Genomic DNA, 21,149 nt, shown 5'->3' with positions numbered 1-21,149 from the left:
AAAATCCACTACTATCATTAAGATGTTGTCAGAAAGAAAGGAATTGAATACAAATAGGTGAAAACACCCTACATTTAAAAGTTATGTTTTCTACCAGCGACGACTATCCCAACCTGGCGGAAGGAACTCCATCCATGCGCAATTTTGTTGCGAGCTAGAATTTTGGTGAACCCTCAGTTGGGAAATGCTACTATAGACAATAGAATGGCGACACAAGTTCTGCGGGAATCTTCAAAAATCTACGAATTATACAGATTTCATTAAATAAACGTCTTTCTACTCTATTGTTTATCTCTAGTAATTGATGTATATGTAGGTTCATTTGGATGTTATGGTATTTTCTTATTATATTGCATTTTCTTTATGATACATTGAGTTGCAATTGTGTTTTCGGCCGTGTTTTTGGTAGTTTTCGTCGTAAATCAATCTTTTTGAGTATTTACATTGATAAGAGTAACAAAACAGTATGAATGATTGTATGTATGATAAGTCTCAACACCATACGACATGAATAGATTTTAACTGAATGCCATAAGAAAGACTACATCGTCGACCATTATTCATGTTTTTAAATATGATTAGGCTCTTTATAAATTTATATAAACAATAAACAATTAACAAAGTGTATTTTTAACAATAGGGTAAGAACCCCACAATTCGCCCCCACCCCAGAATTCGCCCTCCCATTGGTATTCCCGTGATTTAACTCAATATATAGTTGAAATATAAGTTGTTAGTTTAATTTATATTCATTTTAACTCAGTTTTCAGTTATTTGAATAGAATTCGTTGTTGTTTTATGTATTTTAATGATTTAATGTGGTTTGAAAAATAGGTAATGTATTTAAAACGCGATTTTTCCATTTTCAAGAACGAGCACGAAAAATAAAATTGAGGAAAAGTAATGGAAAATCGTATCTGTTTGCACTTTTTTCGCATCAATTTGGTTATATCTTTTTCAAATTTCATAATTGTGCTTTTATTTTGATATTTTATCGCAATTCTGCTGAAAATAGAACATAAATGCACTGGGCGAAAACTGGGTATTGTAAATCATATGAGTTCCAAAATTCGCCCGGGTCGAATCTGTATATACTTAGCCGAACTTACTGCGTGAACCAGTTTTCGCCCTTATCTATCAAATATATGCAAATATGCCACACATAAGCAAATGCAAGTCACAATCGATTAGTTTGTTCGCTGATTTATGTTTATCAAAATGGTGAGTAAAAGTATAGAATAAATAATATTTTGATGCAGAAAGCACATCATATCTTCATTTGAATTCATCTAACAAAAGAATTACCTGCTAAACATGGGCTAATGGGGTTTCTACCAAACGAACTGTTGAATTAGCAATAATCGACATCGAAATTGATAATAAGATTAAAACCGCACGAATTAATAAGACGCGCATAATATTCTCAAAAATCACAATTTTTCTTGTCATGAGAATAAATCTGACTATTGGAAAATCACACGAAAAATCCGTCTACTATTTTAAAGCATCTAAGCGCAATAAAATTGTTGTCATGAATAAAACTTTGAAAAGTATTTAATGTGCAATGCAGACAACAAAGAAATAATCGTGTTGATAAAATAGAATATTTCGATAATATCATGAAAATTCTAATAGCTTAGCATTACAAACCCGGTCTAACCAAAAATGCTAGTTAAGAATTCCAAGTTATGTCAAAAAATATCCTAGTTGAGTAGGTAAGATGGGTATGCTTACCAGTTACCAGGAATATTTAATACTGTAAACCGACATACCCATTTACAGACAGTGATTTACTAAACAATTTTTTTTCTTCATCTTTTTATTGACTATATTAAGCAGTTAAGCTTAGTTATTTCTTGGGGAAGAGGTTAGGTTGTGGACTCGAGTCTCACCTTCGATTAGTCAATATATATAGCCGAATATCAAGATTTTCCAGTTCAACTAATTTTTTATTGTTCACAGTAAACATTTACTCTTTCCCAAAAAATTACTAAACAATGATATAAGTAATCATTAAGTTTATTTGAACTATTAAAATAAACATTGTACCATTCTGTAGGCACTGAATTGTATTTATTCGCCCACATATCAATAGTGAAAATGAATTCAACAAAGGACCAGAAAAAGCACTATTCATTTTAAATATCTTTGACGAGTGTCAAAAGCCTTATTTTACTGCAATGAAAATAAACATTTAGTAAAAACCCACCTTCTCTGTGTTTTTTAGTTTTACTGAATCAGGTATCAGGAGGTGATGATGATCAGTTTATTTCAATTTAGATTAACATTTAACGAATTCCTGATACAAATTGATTGCCATATTAAGGACTGGATAGACATAATCTTAAAGTTAAATAATAGTAACAACAATTCTAACAAAATAATTGAGGTTATTTGGGAAATTTGCAACAAATAACAAGTGGGCGAAATCTGGGTCACATGGGGGACGAATTTTGGATCGCTATGGGCGAAATGTGGTACTAGAGGTTCCTGCACAAAATTGGCTTTTTTGCTATCAAATTTCAATTTTCGCGATTCCTAATAGACAAAATAGATAGAATATTAATATATAGTCCTACTTGTCTGAGTTCAGGGCTGATTTTATAATAATATGGCGATTTATTCATTTTACAGCATAAAAACCTGATAAAAGGGGCGAATTCTGGGGTCGTTACCCTAGTTCGGCTCAGATAACAAATTTATTTTATTCAGCTTTTCGTTTTCTATCAATGTTTCGTTTTTAAGCTTCGCCAATAGTTAATCACATTGTTTAATTTGATGAATATTCTTTTTTCTTCTAGAAACTTCTAGTTATTTCTTTTCAGTTTGCGATAGTAACTATAAATTTTCAGCAGATCCAAATTTTTGACCATCCTCTTTTGGATGACCGTATCTAGCAAATGTAATTTCGTAACTAATTGTTGTGTTTGCAGAAACCGTTGGAAGAACAGCTATTTTATGTTAGGTGAAGAAATCTACCAATTTAAAGCTCTGGAACCGTTCTACTATTCGTTCTTTGACGAGAAACGCCTATCTCTTTTAACTTCAAAACGTATGATCGTTTTACGGTCACTTCCCGTGGTCGGATCATTACAAAATTAGTATCAAAGTAAGCGGAAAAGACTGCAAAATCAAAATCTGAAATAAAAAATTAGTGAAATTTTCAAAAGTTTTAGTCGTTTATGTCCCCTTAAAAACACCATGCACAGCAGAATGGAAAGATGGTTTTATAAAAACTCTACGTAATTGTGTAACAAAACGAATACTTCTGGCTGATTGTGTATTTACTTATTTGCTGCACGATTAGTGCAGCCATAGCAAAGGTGAATGTCCGCGAGTTTTTCCGGAGAATACATTTTGAAGTTAAAAGAGATAGGCGTTTCTCGTCAAAGAACGAATAGTAGAACGGTTAAAGAGCTTTAAATTGGTAGATAAAAATAATCATCTTTATCATGCTTTTTTAGGAGAAATTCGATGAAAACACCGTGAAAAACACTCATTTCTAGGCTTTTTGCTTTTGAAAAGTTACTAAATTTCATAAAGTTGGAGGTTTAAGAGCAATGTTCAATACTAAATTTTCTTAGCTTTCGAAAGAAAGTAATAGCATTGAACTAGCTGGCATGTCCCCTTAACATTTTGTCTGTACAAAAAAATACTTACGTTGTCTGTACATTAGGGTCAATTTGACACCAAAATTCAAACTGCTATATCTCAGCGAAAAATAGACGGATTTCCGAATTTTCAAATGTTTTAGTAAGGTAATTTAATGGACTAAATGATAGAATTATGAATGGCGACTTGGCGGGTGGGACGTTTTACAAGGAGGGGTTTTAGTGAAAACAAATCGGAAAAATCGGCATTTTCCAGATTTGTGACGTTTATATCTTGAAATCCTTGCCAGCTAGAACGATGCTTTCTTCTACAAAAATATACGCGAACACGAGATATTCAAAATCATCTGTGGCATATGTGTGGTGGATGAATTCTGAACCGTTCACCAAGGTTTTATCTACCATCGGACTATGTACACTTTGTATCTTGTCTATATAATCAAATTTAGCGAGAACAAGAACGATTTACACGAGCAGAAACCAAAAATTTGAGACCAGAAGAGATCGATTTTTCCGAATAAACGCCACCTAGCGAGCAAATCCTGTAAAATGCCACACGTAACTTTGAAGATCCCATGTACGCGTATATTTTTGTAGAAGGAACCATCGCTCTGGGTGGTAAGGATTTCGTGATATAAACGTCACAAATCTGAAAAAAATCGATTTTTCCGACTTTTCTTTACTAAAACCCCTCCTTGTAAAAGGTCCCCCTCGCCAAGTCACCATTAATAATTTTACTATTTAGTCCATTAAATTACCTTTCTAAAACTTCTGAAAATTCGCAAATCCGTCAATTTTTCGCTGAGATATACCAATTTGAATTTTGGGGTCAAATTGACCCCAATGTACAGACAACGTAAGTTTTTCAATAAAATTGTCGCAAAACGTAAGTTTTCGAAATTTTTTCATCAAATAACTTTTATTATAAAAGATCTCCGGTAGACACACCTAGTCGCGAAAAAAGTAGATTAATTCGTTGAAAAATAAAAAAGTTATAGCTTCTCAAAGTGGCCTTCAAATTGACCCCAGTGTACAGGCAAAGGGTTAACAAGATGAGGCTCCGCCTCATTGGCGACTGTGAAACATTATTACAATGACACCTTTCAAGGGCCGTGGAATAGCCGGAAGGGGCCTCTTGCTTGGCCTCCGAGGAGCCCGGATTTGACGTCGATGGATTTTTTTCTATGAGAGTATCTAAAGCAAGAGGTCTAAAGGGTGTCCCACATCAAATTGCACCACAGAAGAAACGCTGTAGAAAATTACCCATTGGGTACTTTTTCTTGAAAATTTGAGTAGAAGTAGTTTAAAGTGTATTGTTTACACTCTATTGTTATCGCGATCAGTTTTACGAAAATTGGAAAAAATGGCGTCACCCGAAAAGCAACGTCGCGAATTTATTTTGCGCAAACACCTGGAAAATAATCAATTTTCTCATCATGAATGATGCGACTTACGTCAAGGCGGACTTCCGGTAGCTTCCGGGGCTACTGTACTTCATTGCCCAGCACAAGTTTGATGTTCCGGAGGAAGTAAAGATTCAGAACCATAGTTTGCCAAAAAATACATGATTTGGCCAAGAAATGCATAATGTGGTAAACGGAGTCCGCCGTTCGTGACTACCTGGAATGTAAACGGGCAGATCCACCTCAAGGAGTGTTTACCGAAGCATCTGCCTTCTCTGTCGAAGCAACACGAGGGCCCTACGATCTTCTGGCCGGATATATCTTCGTGCCAATATTCAAAGGATGTATTGGAGTGGTACGAAGCCAACGGAGTCACTTTCGTACCCAAGGACATGAATGCCTCCAACGCACCGGAACTAAGGTTCATCGAAAAATACTAGGCTATTATGAAGCACGCACTACGGAAGCATCCCAAGGGGGTCAAGTCTGAGGAAGACATGAAGAAAAAGTGGATTTCCGCACATATGAAGCTGCAGCTGGATTGTACAAAACTTTTTGAGTGGAGTTAAGCGTAAGAGGCGAGCATACGGTTCTGGTATTGAAGTTAAATGAAACGAATATACCAAAAACTTACTAATGGGTTATATTTTGTTGTCTGAAAGTTTGAAAAGGATCGGTCAATTAGGTAATTTTGTACAGCGTTTCTTCTGTGGTGCAATTTGATGTGGGACACCCTTTATTCCGTGCCAATCGATTTATGTGAGCAACTCCAATAACTCCAGTAATAGCCAATTTTATTCATTAAGACATCATTGTCAGATGATTTTTTTTAAATAAACAATAAACTCGTTAGAAGAATTTTTACTGCTGCACAAAGGGCGCAAAATAAATTATTGGCGATCAATCTTGCGGAACATGTTAAACGAAGAATTGCCATTTGTGCTCTTAAAAATGGAGGATACTTCGAACAACTTTTGTAATAAAACATTGAAAAGAATTAGACATTATTTAAATTTATAACAAAAACGGTTTTCTAGAAGTCATGCCGAAACTTTGTTTAAAATAAGTTTTCTACTTAATCTGTCTTTAAGAAACAGAATTTCACTTGTCAGAACATCACCTGCTCGCGTTTGGCTGTCAACGTCCGAACATTTAACGTCAACGTACAAAATTTTCTCAGCTTTCGAATGAAAGTAACAGAATTGATATAGCTGGCATTGTTTTTGAACTAGAGCGATTTTAGGGTAAACAGAACCGAAAACTAAAAATGTTTAAAAACTCTGTAATGATTGAGATTTGACCATATGCGTAGAACGATTTTATTCGTCAAATATGGTCCTCTATCACCCCCTGAAATATCTGCACTAAGCTACCTAACACCCTGGGTTGCCCTTTCGTTACGTGGTGAGAAATTGGTTCTTCAGGTACAGGTAACACGAAAACAGAGTAGGTAGGCCCAATAACTAGAAACATACCGAAAATACCATCCAATACGCTACATCTTCACCAATTTTTTTGTCTTATATAAATATCTAATAAGAATACAGAGATTAGGAGTTTCGTAGTATCGAATGTACACGACCATTTAATAGCTCAAATTTTTCAAATTCAAACAAATTTCCAATTTCAAACAAATTTCGATTCTAAAGTTGCTGAGGAGGTGAGTAAAGATTTAATTTTTATAACAGTATTGTCCAGTCTATGCGCTGCAAAATGGTATCATTTGAAACCCATAAATATTTTTGAACTTCTTACTACATCTCTATAAGCATGTAGCCAACCGCGACCCACACTATAACTCGAACGAAAAATGTGACGTTCAGTGCCTAGTGAGTAGCAAGTGGTTCTACTATTACATCGTCCCGGTTTGAGAGCCAAATATATTAAACTTCTCGTTCGCCGGTTGACCATAATAGAGGGACACTCAATTGATGTCCAATAATAACTCAGTTCCCTCTGTGGTGGAGGAGACTGAAATACGTCACACAGTATCTTTCATATCTTCTAAGATAGATAGTTTGTAAATTCCAGCAAATTTTAGGTGTCGACTCAATTTTAAAAATAAAATTTGCTTACTTTTCCTATTCCTTGTTACCTCCCAGTTGGCCTCGAGGTACGAGGCTGGTCTAATAAGCCAGCAGTCGTATGCTCGAATTTGGACTGGAAGAGGCTGTTAGAATAGAATCGTAGCACGGGTCCCGCAATTGTCCTGTACCCTAACAGCTGGCTGCGAAGTATGTCGTATAAAAACAGAAGGTCAAGTTTCAATAACGGAATGTACTACCATGCTTTGTTTTGCTTTGATTTTCCCTGATTTTTCTTGATACGTGTTTCTTGACCCTTAAAATTCGGTTCCAAGCTTTATTTAAGCGATTTTTTTCATATTTTACGAACACATTATAAAGCTTTTTAAAGGGAGAATCGACTAAACTCCAAAGAAAAGTCAGAAAACTCATATTAATGACCAAAACCAAATTTATCGGGCCAAAGTTTTAAAATATTTTCCTTCCACCTGCCGATTCTCTATCTCCACCGATAAAAACTTAGTAACATGGCCCCTTGATAAACCAAAGCCACCGTTGGAAAACACGACGTCCCCAAACCTCCATTCACGTCAATTATTCTTCCGAGATACCCAGAAAAAAATACCATCTGAAAAAAGTCATTTACTAAACACTCCACGGTGGTGGAAAACTCAAAAGAGAAATCGAGAAACAATATTCGGACTTTCGAAAATTTTTAAAATATTTCCCCCGCCTTACTAATCTTGTGCCCAAGTTACGGTCAAAACCTCAGTGATGGGTCGATATGCCGTCGTTGATTGTGCGATTTTCGGTCACAGTTCAGAACCACAAAACAATCCCATCGAGAAATCCTTGCCACGGGAAACTAACGAACTTCAAAAAAATACTCCAAAAATCTTCCAAGAATTAGAACACAGCTTCATCGTCCTTCTTTTCAAATAAATAAATCTATACCTATAAAGAAGGATTTCTGTCTGTCTGTCTGTCTGTCTGTCTGTCCTGTGTTCCTTATAGAATCAAAAACTACTGAACCAATCGGCGTGAAAATTTGCATGTAGAGGTTTTTGGGGCCAGGAAAGGTTTTAGTGATGGTTAGAGACCCCTCCCCCCATTAAGAGGGGGGGCTCCCATACAAATGAAACACAAATTTCTGCATAACTCGAGAACTAATCAAGCAAATAGAACCAAATTTGGCATGTGGGTGTTTTCGGTGACAAGAATTTATTCTAGGGTAATTTGAGACCCCTCCCCTCTTTATAAGGGGAATTATAACTCCTCTCCCCTTTAAGAGGGGGGGTTTCCATACAAATTTCCTCATAACTCGAGAACTAATCAAGCAAATGGAACCAAATTTGGCATGTGAAAGTTTTCGAGGGCAAGAAAATTTTCTATGTTGAATTAGGACCCCTCCTCACTTTAAGAGGGGGGGCTCCTGTACAAATGAAATACCAATTTCCTCATAACTCGAGAACTAATCAAGCAAATGGAACCAAATTTGGCATGTGTGTGTTTTTGGAGACAAAATTTTTTTCTATGATGAATTGGGACCCCTCCCCACTTTAAGTGGGGGGGGGCTCCTATACAAACGAAATACAAATTTCCTTATAACTCGAGAGCTAATCCAGCAAATGGAACCAAATTTGGCATGTAGGTGTTTTTGGAGGCAAGAATTTTTTCTATGATGAATAAGAACCTCTCCCCACTTTAGGAGGGGGGGCTCCCATACAAATGAAATACAAATTTCCTCATAACTCGAGAACTAATCAAGCAAATAGAACCAAATTTGGCATGTGGGTGTTTTCGGTGACAAGAATTTATTCTATGGTAAATTGAGACCCCTCCCTCTTTATAAGGGGAATTGTAACTCCTCTCCCCTTTAAGAGGGGGGGCTTCCATACAAATTTCCTCATAACTCGAGAACTAATCAAGCAAATGGAACCAAATTTGGCATGTGAAGGTTTTCGAGGGCAGGAAAATTTTCTACGGTGAATTAGGACCCCTCCCCACTCTAAGAGGGGGGGCTCCTGTACAAATGAAATACAAATTTCCTCCTAACTCGAGAACTAATCAAGCAAATAGAACAACATTTGGCATGTGGGTGTTTTTTTTTGGTGACAAGAATTTATTCTATGGTGAATTGAGACCCCTCCCCTCTTTATAAGAGAAATTATAACTCCTCTCCCCTTTAAGAGGGGGGCTTCCATACAAATTTCCTCATAACTCGAGAACTAATCAAGCAAATGCAACCAAATTTGGCATGTGAAGGTTTTCGAGAGCAAGAAAATTTTCTATGGTGAATTAGGACCCCTCCCCACTTTAAGAGGAGGGGCTCCTGTACAAATGAAATACAAATTTCCTCATAACTCGAGAACTAATCAAGCGAATTGAACCAAATTTGGCATATGTGTGTTTTTGGAGACAATTTTTTTTTTCAATGATGAATTGGGACCCCTCCTCACTTTAGGAGGGGGGGTCCTATACAAACGAAATACAAATTTCCTCATAACTCGAGAACTAATCCAGCAAATGGAACCAAATTTGGCGTGTAGGTGTTTTTGGAGGCAAGAATTTTTTCTGTGATGAATTAGGACCTCTTCCCACATTAGGAGGGGGGGCTCCAATACAAATGAAATACAAATTTCCCCATAACTCGAGAACTAATCAAGCAAATAGAACCAAATTCGGCATGTGGAGGTTTTTGGAGGCAAAAATATTTTCTACGGTGAATTAGGATCCTTCCACACTTAAAGAGGGGGGGCTTCTACACAAATGAAATACAAATTTCTTCATAATTCGAGAACTAATCAAGCAAATGGAACCATATTTGGCATGTGGGTGTTTTTGGAGGCAACCATTTTTCCCATTATGAATTAGGACTTCTTACCTTTATAGGAGGGGGGGGGGGCTCCCATTCAAACGAAATACAAATTTGCTCATAACTTTAGACCTAATCAAGCAAATGGAACCAAATTTGGCTTGTGAGAGTTTTAGATGGCAGAATTTTTTTTCTGTGGTGTATTACGACCCCTTTCCCTTTTAAGAGAGTGGGCTCCCATACAAATGAAATACAAATTTCCTTATAATTTGAGTACTAATCAAGCAAATGGAACCAAATTTAGCATGTAGATTTTTGAGTCTTGAATTTATTTTATGATAGTTAGAGACCTCTCACCCCTGTGGTAGGGGGATATGGACTCTCATACAAATAAAACAGAAATTTTTGCGAAACTCAAAAACTAATCCAACTCGAGAAATTCGAGACTCTTCCATAAAACATTAATCAATAACAAGACCACAAAAACTATCTATAGTAACACTAGATCATTCAGGACGAGCCGGTCGCGAGTGTTGCCGGTGACCCGCCGTCGGAAGCGCCGCCCACTGGGGGGCTTGCAAAACTCGAGATAGTGACAAAGATCATCCGAGATTCATGATTTATGTACAACACAGGTTAATTTGTGGCAATACGAAGTTTGTCGGGTCAGCTAGTAAATAAATAAATAAACAAACAAAACAAGCAAGAGATCTTAACGCTCTGAACATATCCGCTAAATTTGATGAGAAATGGTCTTACCGATCAATGAAATTAATGAATTAGTAAGATTATTTAGGAAAACTTTACTGATATGAATCGCGAGCGTAAGTAATACGTAATTTTTCAAGGGGTGTGGCTTTGTAGAAGTTTATTAACGCATCTTTTTACACTGTTGGGAGGACCGAAAATCTACCTATTAGGATGACGCAAAGTTTTGTGTTTTTAAGCGCATCCCAAAAATAAAGTGAATTATAATTCTAAAAATTATCAACATGGCGGCCATTTTTTTACAAAAAGGTATTTGTTTCATCAAATATTTATAATGAAAATCTATACCTATAAAGAAGGATTTCTGTCTGTCTGTCTGTCTGTCTGTCTGTCTGTCTGTCTGTCCTGTGTTCCTTATAGAATCAAAAACTACTGAACCAATCGGCGTGAAAATTTGCATGTAGAGGTTTTTGGGGCCAGGAAAGGTTTTAGTGATGGTTAGAGACCCCTCCCCCCACTAAGAGGGGGGGCTCCCATACAAATGAAACACAAATTTCTGCATAACTCGAGAACTAATCAAGCAAATAGAACCAAATTTGGCATGTGGGTGTTTTCGGTGACAAGAATTTATTCTAGGGTAATTTGAGACCCCTCCCCTCTTTATAAGGGAAATTATAACTCCTCTCCCCTTTAAGAGGGGGGGTTTCCATACAAATTTCCTCATAACTCGAGAACTAATCAAGCAAATGGAACCAAATTTGGCATGTGAAAGTTTTCGAGGGCAAGAAAATTTTCTATGTTGAATTAGGACCCCTCCTCACTTTAAGAGGGGGGGCTCCTGTACAAATGAAATACCAATTTCCTCATAACTCGAGAACTAATCAAGTAAATGGAACCAAATTTGGCATGTGTGTGTTTTTGGAGACAAAATTTTTTTCTATGATGAATTGGGACCCCTCCCCACTTTAAGTGGGGGGGGCTCCTATACAAACGAAATACAAATTTCCTTATAACTCGAGAGCTAATCCAGCAAATGGAACCAAATTTGGCATGTAGGTGTTTTTGGAGGCAAGAATTATTTCTATGATGAATAAGAACCTCTCCCCACTTTAGGAGGGGGGGGCTCCTATACAAATGAAATACAAATTTCCTCATAACCTCATTCCTCATTATTCTATGGTAAATGGAGACCCCTCCCTCTTTATAAGGGGAATTGTAACTCCTCTCCCCTTTAAGAGGGGGGGCTTCCATACAAATTTCCTCATAACTCGAGAACTAATCAAGCAAATGGAACCAAATTTGGCATGTGAAGGTTTTCGAGGGCAGGAAAATTTTCTACGGTGAATTAGGACCCCTCCCCACCCTAAGAGGGGGGGCTCCTGTACAAATGAAATACAAATTTCCTCCTAACTCGAGAACTAATCAAGCAAATAGAACAACATTTGGCATGTGGGTGTTTTTTTTGGTGACAAGAATTTATTCTATGGTGAATTGAGACCCCTCCCCTCTTCATAAGAGGAATTATAACTCCTCTCCCCTTTAAGAGGGGGGGCTTCCATACAAATTTCCTCATAACTCGAGAACTAATCAAGCAAATGCAACCAAATTTGGCATGTGAAGGTTTTCGAGAGCAAGAAAATTTTCTATGGTGAATTAGGACCCCTCCCCACTTTAAGAGGAGGGGCTCCTGTACAAATGAAATACAAATTTCCTCATAACTCGAGAACTAATCAAGCGAATTGAATAAAATTTGGCATATGTGTGTTTTTGGAGACAATTTTTTTTTCAATGATGAATTGGGACCCCTCCCCACTTTAGGAGGGGGGGGTCCTATACAAACGAAATACAAATTTCCTCATAACTCGAGAACTAATCCAGCAAATGGAACCAAATTTGGCGTGTAGGTGTTTTTGGAGGCAAGAATTTTTTCTGTGATGAATTAGGACCTCTTCCCACATTAGGAGGGGGGGGCTCCAATACAAATGAAATACAAATTTCCCCATAACTCGAGAACTAATCAAGCAAATAGAACCAAATTCGGCATGTGGAGGTTTTTGGAGGCAAAAATATTTTCTACGGTGAATTAGGATCCTTCCACACTTTAAGAGGGGGGGCTTCTACACAAATGAAATACAAATTTCCTCATAATTCGAGAACTAATCAAGCAAATGGAACCATATTTGGCATGTGGTTGTTTTTGGAGGCAACCATTTTTCCCATTATGAATTAGGACTTCTTACCTTTTTAGGAGGGGGGGGGGGCTCCCATTCAAACGAAATACAAATTTGCTCATAACTTTAGAACTAATCAAGCAAATGGAACCAAATTTGGCTTGTGAGAGTTTTAGATGGCAGAATTTTTTTTCTGTGGTGTATTACGACCCCTTTCCCTTTTAAGAGGGTGGGCTCCCATACAAATGAAATACAAATTTCCTTATAATTTGAGTACTAATCAAGCAAATGGAACCAAATTTAGCATGTAGGAGATTTTTGAGTCTTGAATTTATTTTATGATAGTTAGAGACCTCTCACCCCTGTGGTAGGGGGATATGGACTCTCATACAAATAAAACAGAAATTTTTGCGAAACTCAAAAACTAATCCAACTCGAGAAATTCGAGACTCTTCCATAAAACATTAATCAATAACAAGACCACAAAAACTATCTATAGTAACACTAGATCATTCAGGACGAGCCGGTCGCGAGTGTTGCCGGTGACCCGCCGTCGGAAGCGCCGCCCACTGGGGGGCTTGCAAAACTCGAGATAGTGACAAAGATCATCCGAGATTCATGATTTATGTACAACACAGGTTAATTTGTGGCAATACGAAGTTTGTCGGGTCAGCTAGTAGTAAATAAATTAAAATAGTGAAAAATGGCTGTGTAACAGTTTAGATAATTCATTTTTACAGGCTGAAATTTTTTTCGAGATCAGATATCGAAAAATCCTCTTAGCACCACATTTCTGAAAGCCTTCTGAAGCCTCCCGAAAATACAAAAAAAAGATTTTTTCCAATTTTTCAAAGTAAGGATCCTCCTTAAATATCAATAACTGCTCTTTGCACACAACTTTTTATTGATTTCGTTCGAAAGCCACAAGCTGTGTTAAAAATAGGGGAAAATAAGCAAAATGGGACACTTCTCGATGACGAACAGGAAAGCAGTGGACAACACGTGATTCTCCGGAAAATTTTACATAAGATCACCTGTACTTTATCGGCCTGCAGGCCGTATCTTACTTGCATCCGTATTTTGGCTCATTTTTGCCCATAGTGCATTCGTAGTAATTTATTTTGGTTAGCAATATTTTGATAAACTTGGCTGCTATAGAATCAATAAAAGAAAAAACTAATCAAATATTAAATATTTTCAACCTTGATTTTTACTTTTTTTTGGCTTTTCAGTCTGCTATGGGAATCAGAACCATGGTTCTAGCCAGAAATGTTTCCTGGGGGTGGGTTTTACAAACAAAAAATCAGATAAAGCCTAACCTTAAGGAGTTTATTCAGGAAACGGGGAATTGTACGATTGATTCGAAGACTTGTAAATAAATTAAGTTAAATTATTTTCAGTTAAAGGCTATTTTGGTTGAAATTGAGTGTTCTTCATTAGAAATAAAATATAAGATAGATATGGACCCAGGAACATCACATTATATTTGGTAATTTTTTACCCCGAGTTCCACTTGAAATCATAAAAGTATTTTAACATTCACTCATAACGTTCATTTTCATTGTTCAAAAGTAAACTTGACCGCTGTTCATTTACTGATTAGTTAAAAAGCCCTACACCACGTCAAGGTTCAGTTTTATCGTAGGGATAAAATTTATTTAAAAAAATAATTAAATGCTTTATAATTTGTCAATAGAGCAAATATGTATTTTAACTCGAAAACACATTTTAAAATACAGCATCAGTTTGATTTTCGCAACGAGCCTGAAATATGTATGTTGCCAAAATCGAACGGGTTTTGAATTTTTATTCTTCTTGCAATATTGATTGTACATACAATAAATTGATGTGTTGCAATGTACTTTAAAGATCCTCAAACAAGCTTTTGTTAAATTATCGGGTATGCAATTAGCAGAACCAGAATGCAATGAGTCTCGTTTCCAATGCATCTCAATATCGCATCAAAGTACAAGTTTCATCATTGACACAGTTACCTTCAAATATTGTTACGATACTTCGCGCAGAACCCACCAAACTAGCCCAGGAATTGTCTCCAAGGCCTTCAGAATAGCCTTGAAATGGCCAGTATTCAGAAAAAAACATTGTTTGAGTTTTGTTTCAAAAAGAATAAAACGGTTCGATTTTGACACAGGTGCCAAAAATGAAACGTGCCAAAATCGAACCGATACTTTAATGAAAAAATCGTGTGCAGTGATTGATAAAACGTATAATTTCAGTGAGCTTTTCTCAAAAAATTCATTACATTACTCTCACCGTGGAAGATGGAATATATTTTATTGAAAATCTTAGGTAGCACATTTAAAAATATCCGATTCAGTAGGTAGGTATATCAGTCTAAAACTTACAGAAGGGTTAATCCTGACATTATCGGAACAATACTCTAATAAGAACTGTTATTTAATAGGAAATAAATCTAACTTTGTTTACAACGCTTTAATACTGAAATAAGTATTATCTCTTTAAATAATAAATTAAACAGTATAAAAAAAATCTATAATCTGCAAAAAAGTTCATCAAATACTTACTGTAAGTTGCAGCCTACTAGGCGATGATAGTCGTTTAAAGTTTGAATCCACAAAGTGCTGTTTGGCAGCTACCGTTTTAGAAGTGGGTAAACCAATCAAAATCAGCAGCCCGTAGTATAGAAGACAATCGTCCGGCTTAGACAGCGGTGAGTGAGCGGTCGCTCCTCAACTCAACCTCCAGCCAAAACCCGCCTTCATGCGACGGCGATTTGTACCGTCCACCCGTTTCTTCCGACCACCAGACTACACTTCTTTTACCCCCTTCGCTTTGATACACTATCCTTTCACGCCATGAACCGAGCTGAGCAAAAAAAAAATTGATTCGCAATTGCTATCGTGAAGCACTTCGAACACAACTACCATCAGCACGCAAATGCTTCCAATCGAGAGCTTATGGATAAAATACGGACGGTTCCTTCCTACTAGGTACTCTCAGGTTCGTACTACCAACCAAGTCGTCGCACACAGTCTAATTCACACAAAAAAGTGCTTATAGGTATTTGAAAAGACTGAAGTATTGGAATAAAAAATTCTTATTCGCTGTGGCTTTTCCAGCCTTCCAAATTTCGGCGATCGTACAAAACCACTGCTTTTTATCCACTTCACAAAATAAAACACGTAAAATTTTCTCGCACTTGTATTTAACTACTCAAATATTTCTTCATCGTTCGACGGTTCACTCTGCTTCTGCTGGCTCGCTGGTGCTGCTCCCGAAAGCCAACCGGGCTGAAATTTTCTGAAGTCTGTCGGCTAAAAATACTGAGGGGAGCACTCCGCTGGACGTAATTTTCCTACACGCGTGTAATTTCGGCTGTAGTGGCTATCCACCGGATGCTTCATTTGACAAGTAGTTGGCGCTGCAGTAAGCATAATGTTTATTCACAAAAATAAATTTACAGAAACACTCAAAATAATTTTCACGTCGAAATTATGGGAAAAGTCAAGTGAATATTTTCCATCTAGCTTTTCCTGTAGTATTTACGTGAATTTCAGGTAGTTCGCACCCATACTAATGCGTTAACGTGAAAATCAGGTGGATGAAGTGCGTACTGCTTAAGAAATCGTAAACGAAATCGATTTCTTGAGCATTTCTTGTCTTATCTTTTTACCCATTACTTTTCAGCAGCGTACCCCGCTTAACAATCAGCTGAAAATCACGTAACTCCCTGTTGAAAAATCTACGTGATTTTTCACGTCGTGGAAAGGACGTATGGATTATTTTGAGTGAACAGCTGATCGAAAAACTACAATTTCTTGCTTGCAAATGGTATATTAATTTATATTATTTTATCGAAAACAGACGCTGATGAAGCATGCAAGTCGTAGGCGTCTTTCGTTCAATTCGTATTCCAATTGTCTAGCATTCTGATAACATGTCCCGCCCATGTACCCTTCCAGCTTTACCAAATTTTCTGGATGGTGTGTTCTCCTCCATACACCGTCAAAGATGGTCCTAAGCACACAACGTTCAAAAGCAAAACGCCAATGTTTTCACGTTCCCGTCGAACATTGTCCGCGTTTCGTGTCCGTGGAGGACAACGGGTCTTATTAGCGGTTCGTACATGATACATTTGGTGCGGTGATGAAGCTTACCAGACCTCAGGGACTTGTGGAGTCCGTAGTAAGCACGACTATCGGCAAGAATAGATCTGCGTATTTCTCTGCTGCAACGGCCCGAGGTACACAAATTCGGTCACCACCTCAAACTCGTCCCGTCAATTACTACATTATTGCTTATGTGATAAAACCCGAATGAAAGTAAAGGTCTATAATAAAAATTAAAAAAAAACTTGCCTATGCAAGCTGGATTGCGTACGGTTCCTTCCGTTAACGGGTACTTGATTTTAAACGCATTCAACACTAATCCAACACTCAAAATAGTCCGCACATAACTAATGGAAAATTTCCATATGAAAATCCTTATGATTATTATGTGCCACATATAAACACAGTCCGCCCAGAAGTACACATGGAAATTATATGCATATGAATAGTATGTGCAAATTTTAAAGGTAAATTTTAAAAACACATAAATGGTAACTGTTTGGCACATAAAGTTCATTTACTCGGCCCGTGGAAAAAATTTGTGTGAAGCACATAGAAACTATACGAAAAGTTTTCTCAGTGAACCTTGGCTGCTTCACGTTTCAGTTTTGTATACTGCTCTGCAACAACCCGGAATGTCCGTCCGATAATGTCCACGTTGTCAACGAAACAGATAAATTGGCTAGATCTAGTGAAGATCGTTCCCCGCATGGGTTCTACATGCACGTTTCATAACACAGTTTAAAATTATGTTTACTTTTGGTCTCACAAAATCGAGTAAAAATCGAGTGGTTGTATACAGGTACAAAGCCGGAACAATAGACCAAATCATCAAACCGTCAATTGACAGATACTGGCGCCCTTGTTTACATTTTGGAAAATTTTTCTTTTCGTTTATAGCAAAAGTAGCGTGTGTTTTAGCATGTTACAGGCATAATGGCGTTTAAAATTTAGTCCTAATGCTATTTAAACAACAAACTTGCCGTTTAACAGCTGAAACTTTTTTGGTCTCTGCGATCTGTTTGTAAACAAGGGCGCCAGTATCTGCCAGATGACGTCACCTTGATTTGGTCTATTGTATGTCTGTCCCTGCTATAATCTGAGCTTTAATTAATTCCTTTTTCGGTTTTTACGATTTATTGGAGCGCCAACTGTATGTCATTAGGGCCTGTACTTAAAAATTTGCTCTTTTCGAAATAAATACACCAGCCAGTCACAACCCTGACAGTGACAGCCGTTAACTGACAGCTGTTGACGTTTACTCTCTTGCGCTGTCCCTGTCCGTCATTCGTCGTTATGAGCGCTTCTGTTTACACATTAATTTAGGTAGGCGCTTGGTTTTTTCTATTAAATCATAAATTTTTAGACTAAAAGTGCATCAGTAGTAATCATTTTGAAGTGCATTCAAGTCCATATACTGCTAGTCGCAGTCGGAAGTTAGAATGACGATTTTTAAGCTTGAACACTTCCCTCACGTCTGCCGGTCCTGCTTGCAACCGAGAGCCAAAGAAGATATAACCATACTGAGCGATTATAGTGAAAAACACGGCTCAAAGCTGATTGATCTTTTAGACGAACTAACATTTCCGATTCCAAAGGTAAGAAGTTGTGGTAGTCTTGTAATAACAGATTATAGATGAAAATGCTAATCAACCTTTTGCTGCAGGAATTATATGCTTTAACACCTAACGGCATATGCTCTCCCTGTTTAGAGGATCTTGACCGCTTTTTGGACTACAGAAAACGTCTAAATTATGTGCTGAAATTTATCTTCGGCCTGGCCCAGGTTAAAGCCGGCAACGTTACTACCCTAAAGGAACTGTTTGACGACGATAATGAATACATTCTTTCGCTACTAAAAGAGCTTCAAATTTTGGAGAAAGACGAACTTCGGTTAGATGATTTGCTGGGTGAATTCTCCAACTACGAAATTAGTTCGTTGACAGATGTTAAAAAAGAAAATGATGATGATTTCAACGCGGATTTCCTGGAAGATTCGTTAGTGAAGGTGGAAGTCGATGAAGGAGGAATGCTCGTTGAGTATCTGCACACGCCAGTAAAGCGCAAAAGAGGGCGCCCGAAAGCTAAATCCGGCGCTAACTCGAAGGCAAAAAAGAAAGTTGGCCGACCGAAGAAAGTCGTTGAAACTTTAGACGATGACGACACATCGTTGGATCACTCGCTAAATGCATCTGACCAGTTTCAGGACGTTGTAGATGCGGATGCCTTGGAGGAAAATGATATGATAATCGAGCGACTCTCGAACGCTTCGGAAGGTTTCGCTGATCATGATTTGACGGAAATGTTGGAAAACACTGATAGTCAGTTCCAGGATGATATCGATTCTGATGGCGAATTTCAGCTGGATGAAACATTGCTAACGGAAAGCCAACCACGGAAGCACCGCTCTACCCCTCGCGGCCAAAAGAAAGGCGATCTAAAACAGTGCAGCAAGTGTAAATTTAAAACCTACTATCCAAAGACACTCAAAGCACACATGGACAAGCATTTACAGTAAGTATTTAGACATTAAAATGCTATCGGGAAAGAAATTGATGAACATTTTTTTCATATTTTACAGGAGAGAGCATTATCCTCACATGCAACGTTGCAAACGATGTGACTTACAGTTCGAAACGAAAAAAGAGCTGGACAAACACAAGCGTCTTGAGCATCGGGACTTCATGTGCGACACTTGCGGGTTGTCGTTTGAGCAGAAGTTTGCGCTGGAAACGCACCGAAAGCGTCATGAAAATGTACGTCAGTATAAGTGTGAATACTGTCCTATGGAGTACTACACTCGACCGGAAATGCTACTGCACGTAAAACAGGTCCATCTGAACGCCTTTCAGGTCAAGTGTACAGATTGTGGCCTAAGCTTCAAGACGAAATCAACCCTTAACCAGCACATCAAAACTCACACCAATCAGCGTACGCACACATGTAGCGTATGCGGTTACGGCTTCAAGTCATATACCCACTTGAATCGGCATATTAAATCGGTCCATCAGGACGTCCGATATAACTGTGAACACTGCGAGATATCCTACGGTCGGAAGGATAAACTTCGAATGCATATGGAAAAGGTCCACAATGTGAGTATTTCAGCAAAGTCAAGTAGAATAATTTGATCTAAAACGACAAATCTTTCTTTTATTAGATTCAAACCTATTTCGTTTGTGAAATTTGCCTTCAATCCTACAATGCAAAAGATAAACTGGACGAACATAAAGCTCATCACGAAAATCCAAAGCCACTACAGTGTGGTATTTGCTTGGCTGCTCACATGTCGCAGGATGAATTCGACAATCATCTTTGCATCACTTATAAGTGAGAATCGTTTTTCTGCTTTGTAACGAAGCACAGTAATTATTTCAACATTTATTTCAGAGAAAATTACATCTGCTGTAATCGAGACTTCAAATATCATTTTTACTACAATAAACACATGTTTCTGGCTCACGGTATGAAGACAAATGTGAGAGTAAAACCAACGGAAGGTCTACTTTTGGGACAGGTTCGCGCAATGAGGGTAAGTTCGCTTTAAAATTACCTACGTACAAAACGATTCTAGAATTTATTTTGATTTACCAACAGAAACAAGCTGAACGATGCCCGAAATGTGAACAGGAATTCCCTACAAGAAATCAGAAGAAGCAGCACATGATTTCGTGCCGCGGCCCGGACACTGATCTGGCAGTACACTGTGTGAACGATGATTCTTCTGTTATTGTGCCAGGTCCAGCGTCGACGGCGACCTCTACCACTACCTATGAAATTGAGTTGATTGAGCATTACGAGAATAAGGACATCGTCCTGCACAAGGTCGAAGCCATCTGAAGCGGTCGTGGAAGGTGGAAATGGAGAAAGGACCTTGCTGAGGTAAATGACTAATTTACGATGTTAGATTTTACTCCCGTATCGTACGTAAGCACACATTAATAAACGCTTTAAGAAAAGTAAACTGAGCTACCAATATTTTGAAGAAAATGCCATGTTTAGATTTAATTTTACATTTACACTCTCTGCTCTCTGCTCTGCTGCCAAGAATAGTCCGCAACACCTTTCGTTTAAATACGACAGGCGCACGTTTATGCAATAGCTTCTTTATCAGCGCAGACGGTTTGGATCCATTTTGACAGGACTTATCAATCAATTGGTTGTGCTAGAGTGACCATATTTTTCCCGGCGGTTCCAAATGCCTTCCAGGACAACACAACAATCGTCTACGTCGACCACAGCAAGTCTTATTGCTGGTCGCCTAAAAGTTCTCTGTCGCATCTGTACGGAAGCTTGTCGAACCCACAAATAACTCAACCAGCCAGA

The 21,149-nt window shown here is 37.8% G+C and overlaps 2 protein-coding genes across 3 annotated transcripts in view; one reads left to right on the top strand and one right to left on the bottom strand.

Moving 5' to 3' along the window:
* The window catches only part of LOC128738055 (phosphatidylinositol 3-kinase regulatory subunit alpha), a 73,472-nt gene extending 57,478 nt beyond the window's left edge, over positions 1-15,994 (bottom strand). For both annotated transcript variants that reach the window (XM_053832878.1, XM_053832882.1), the window contains exon 1: positions 15,279-15,994. The gene's annotated coding sequence lies outside the window, so the exon portion shown is untranslated. The remainder of the gene's footprint in view (positions 1-15,278) is intronic.
* Positions 15,995-18,173: 2,179 nt separating this feature from the next.
* LOC128737215 (myoneurin-like) lies at positions 18,174-20,731 on the top strand. The gene is made up of 6 exons (XM_053831804.1): positions 18,174-18,421; positions 18,490-19,337; positions 19,405-19,918; positions 19,984-20,153; positions 20,214-20,355; positions 20,421-20,731. The coding sequence occupies exons 1-6, from the start codon at positions 18,266-18,268 to the stop codon at positions 20,661-20,663; spliced, it is 2,073 nt and encodes a 690-aa protein (XP_053687779.1). The 5' UTR covers positions 18,174-18,265; the 3' UTR covers positions 20,664-20,731.
* The last annotated feature ends 418 nt before the right edge of the window (positions 20,732-21,149 follow it).

The sequence above is a fragment of the Sabethes cyaneus genome, chromosome 2 (assembly GCF_943734655.1).
Source record: "Sabethes cyaneus chromosome 2, idSabCyanKW18_F2, whole genome shotgun sequence".
NCBI lineage: Eukaryota > Metazoa > Arthropoda > Insecta > Diptera > Culicidae > Sabethes > Sabethes cyaneus.
The sequence above is the reverse complement of the archived record's forward strand: the minus strand, read 5'-3'. Positions and strand labels throughout refer to the sequence as shown.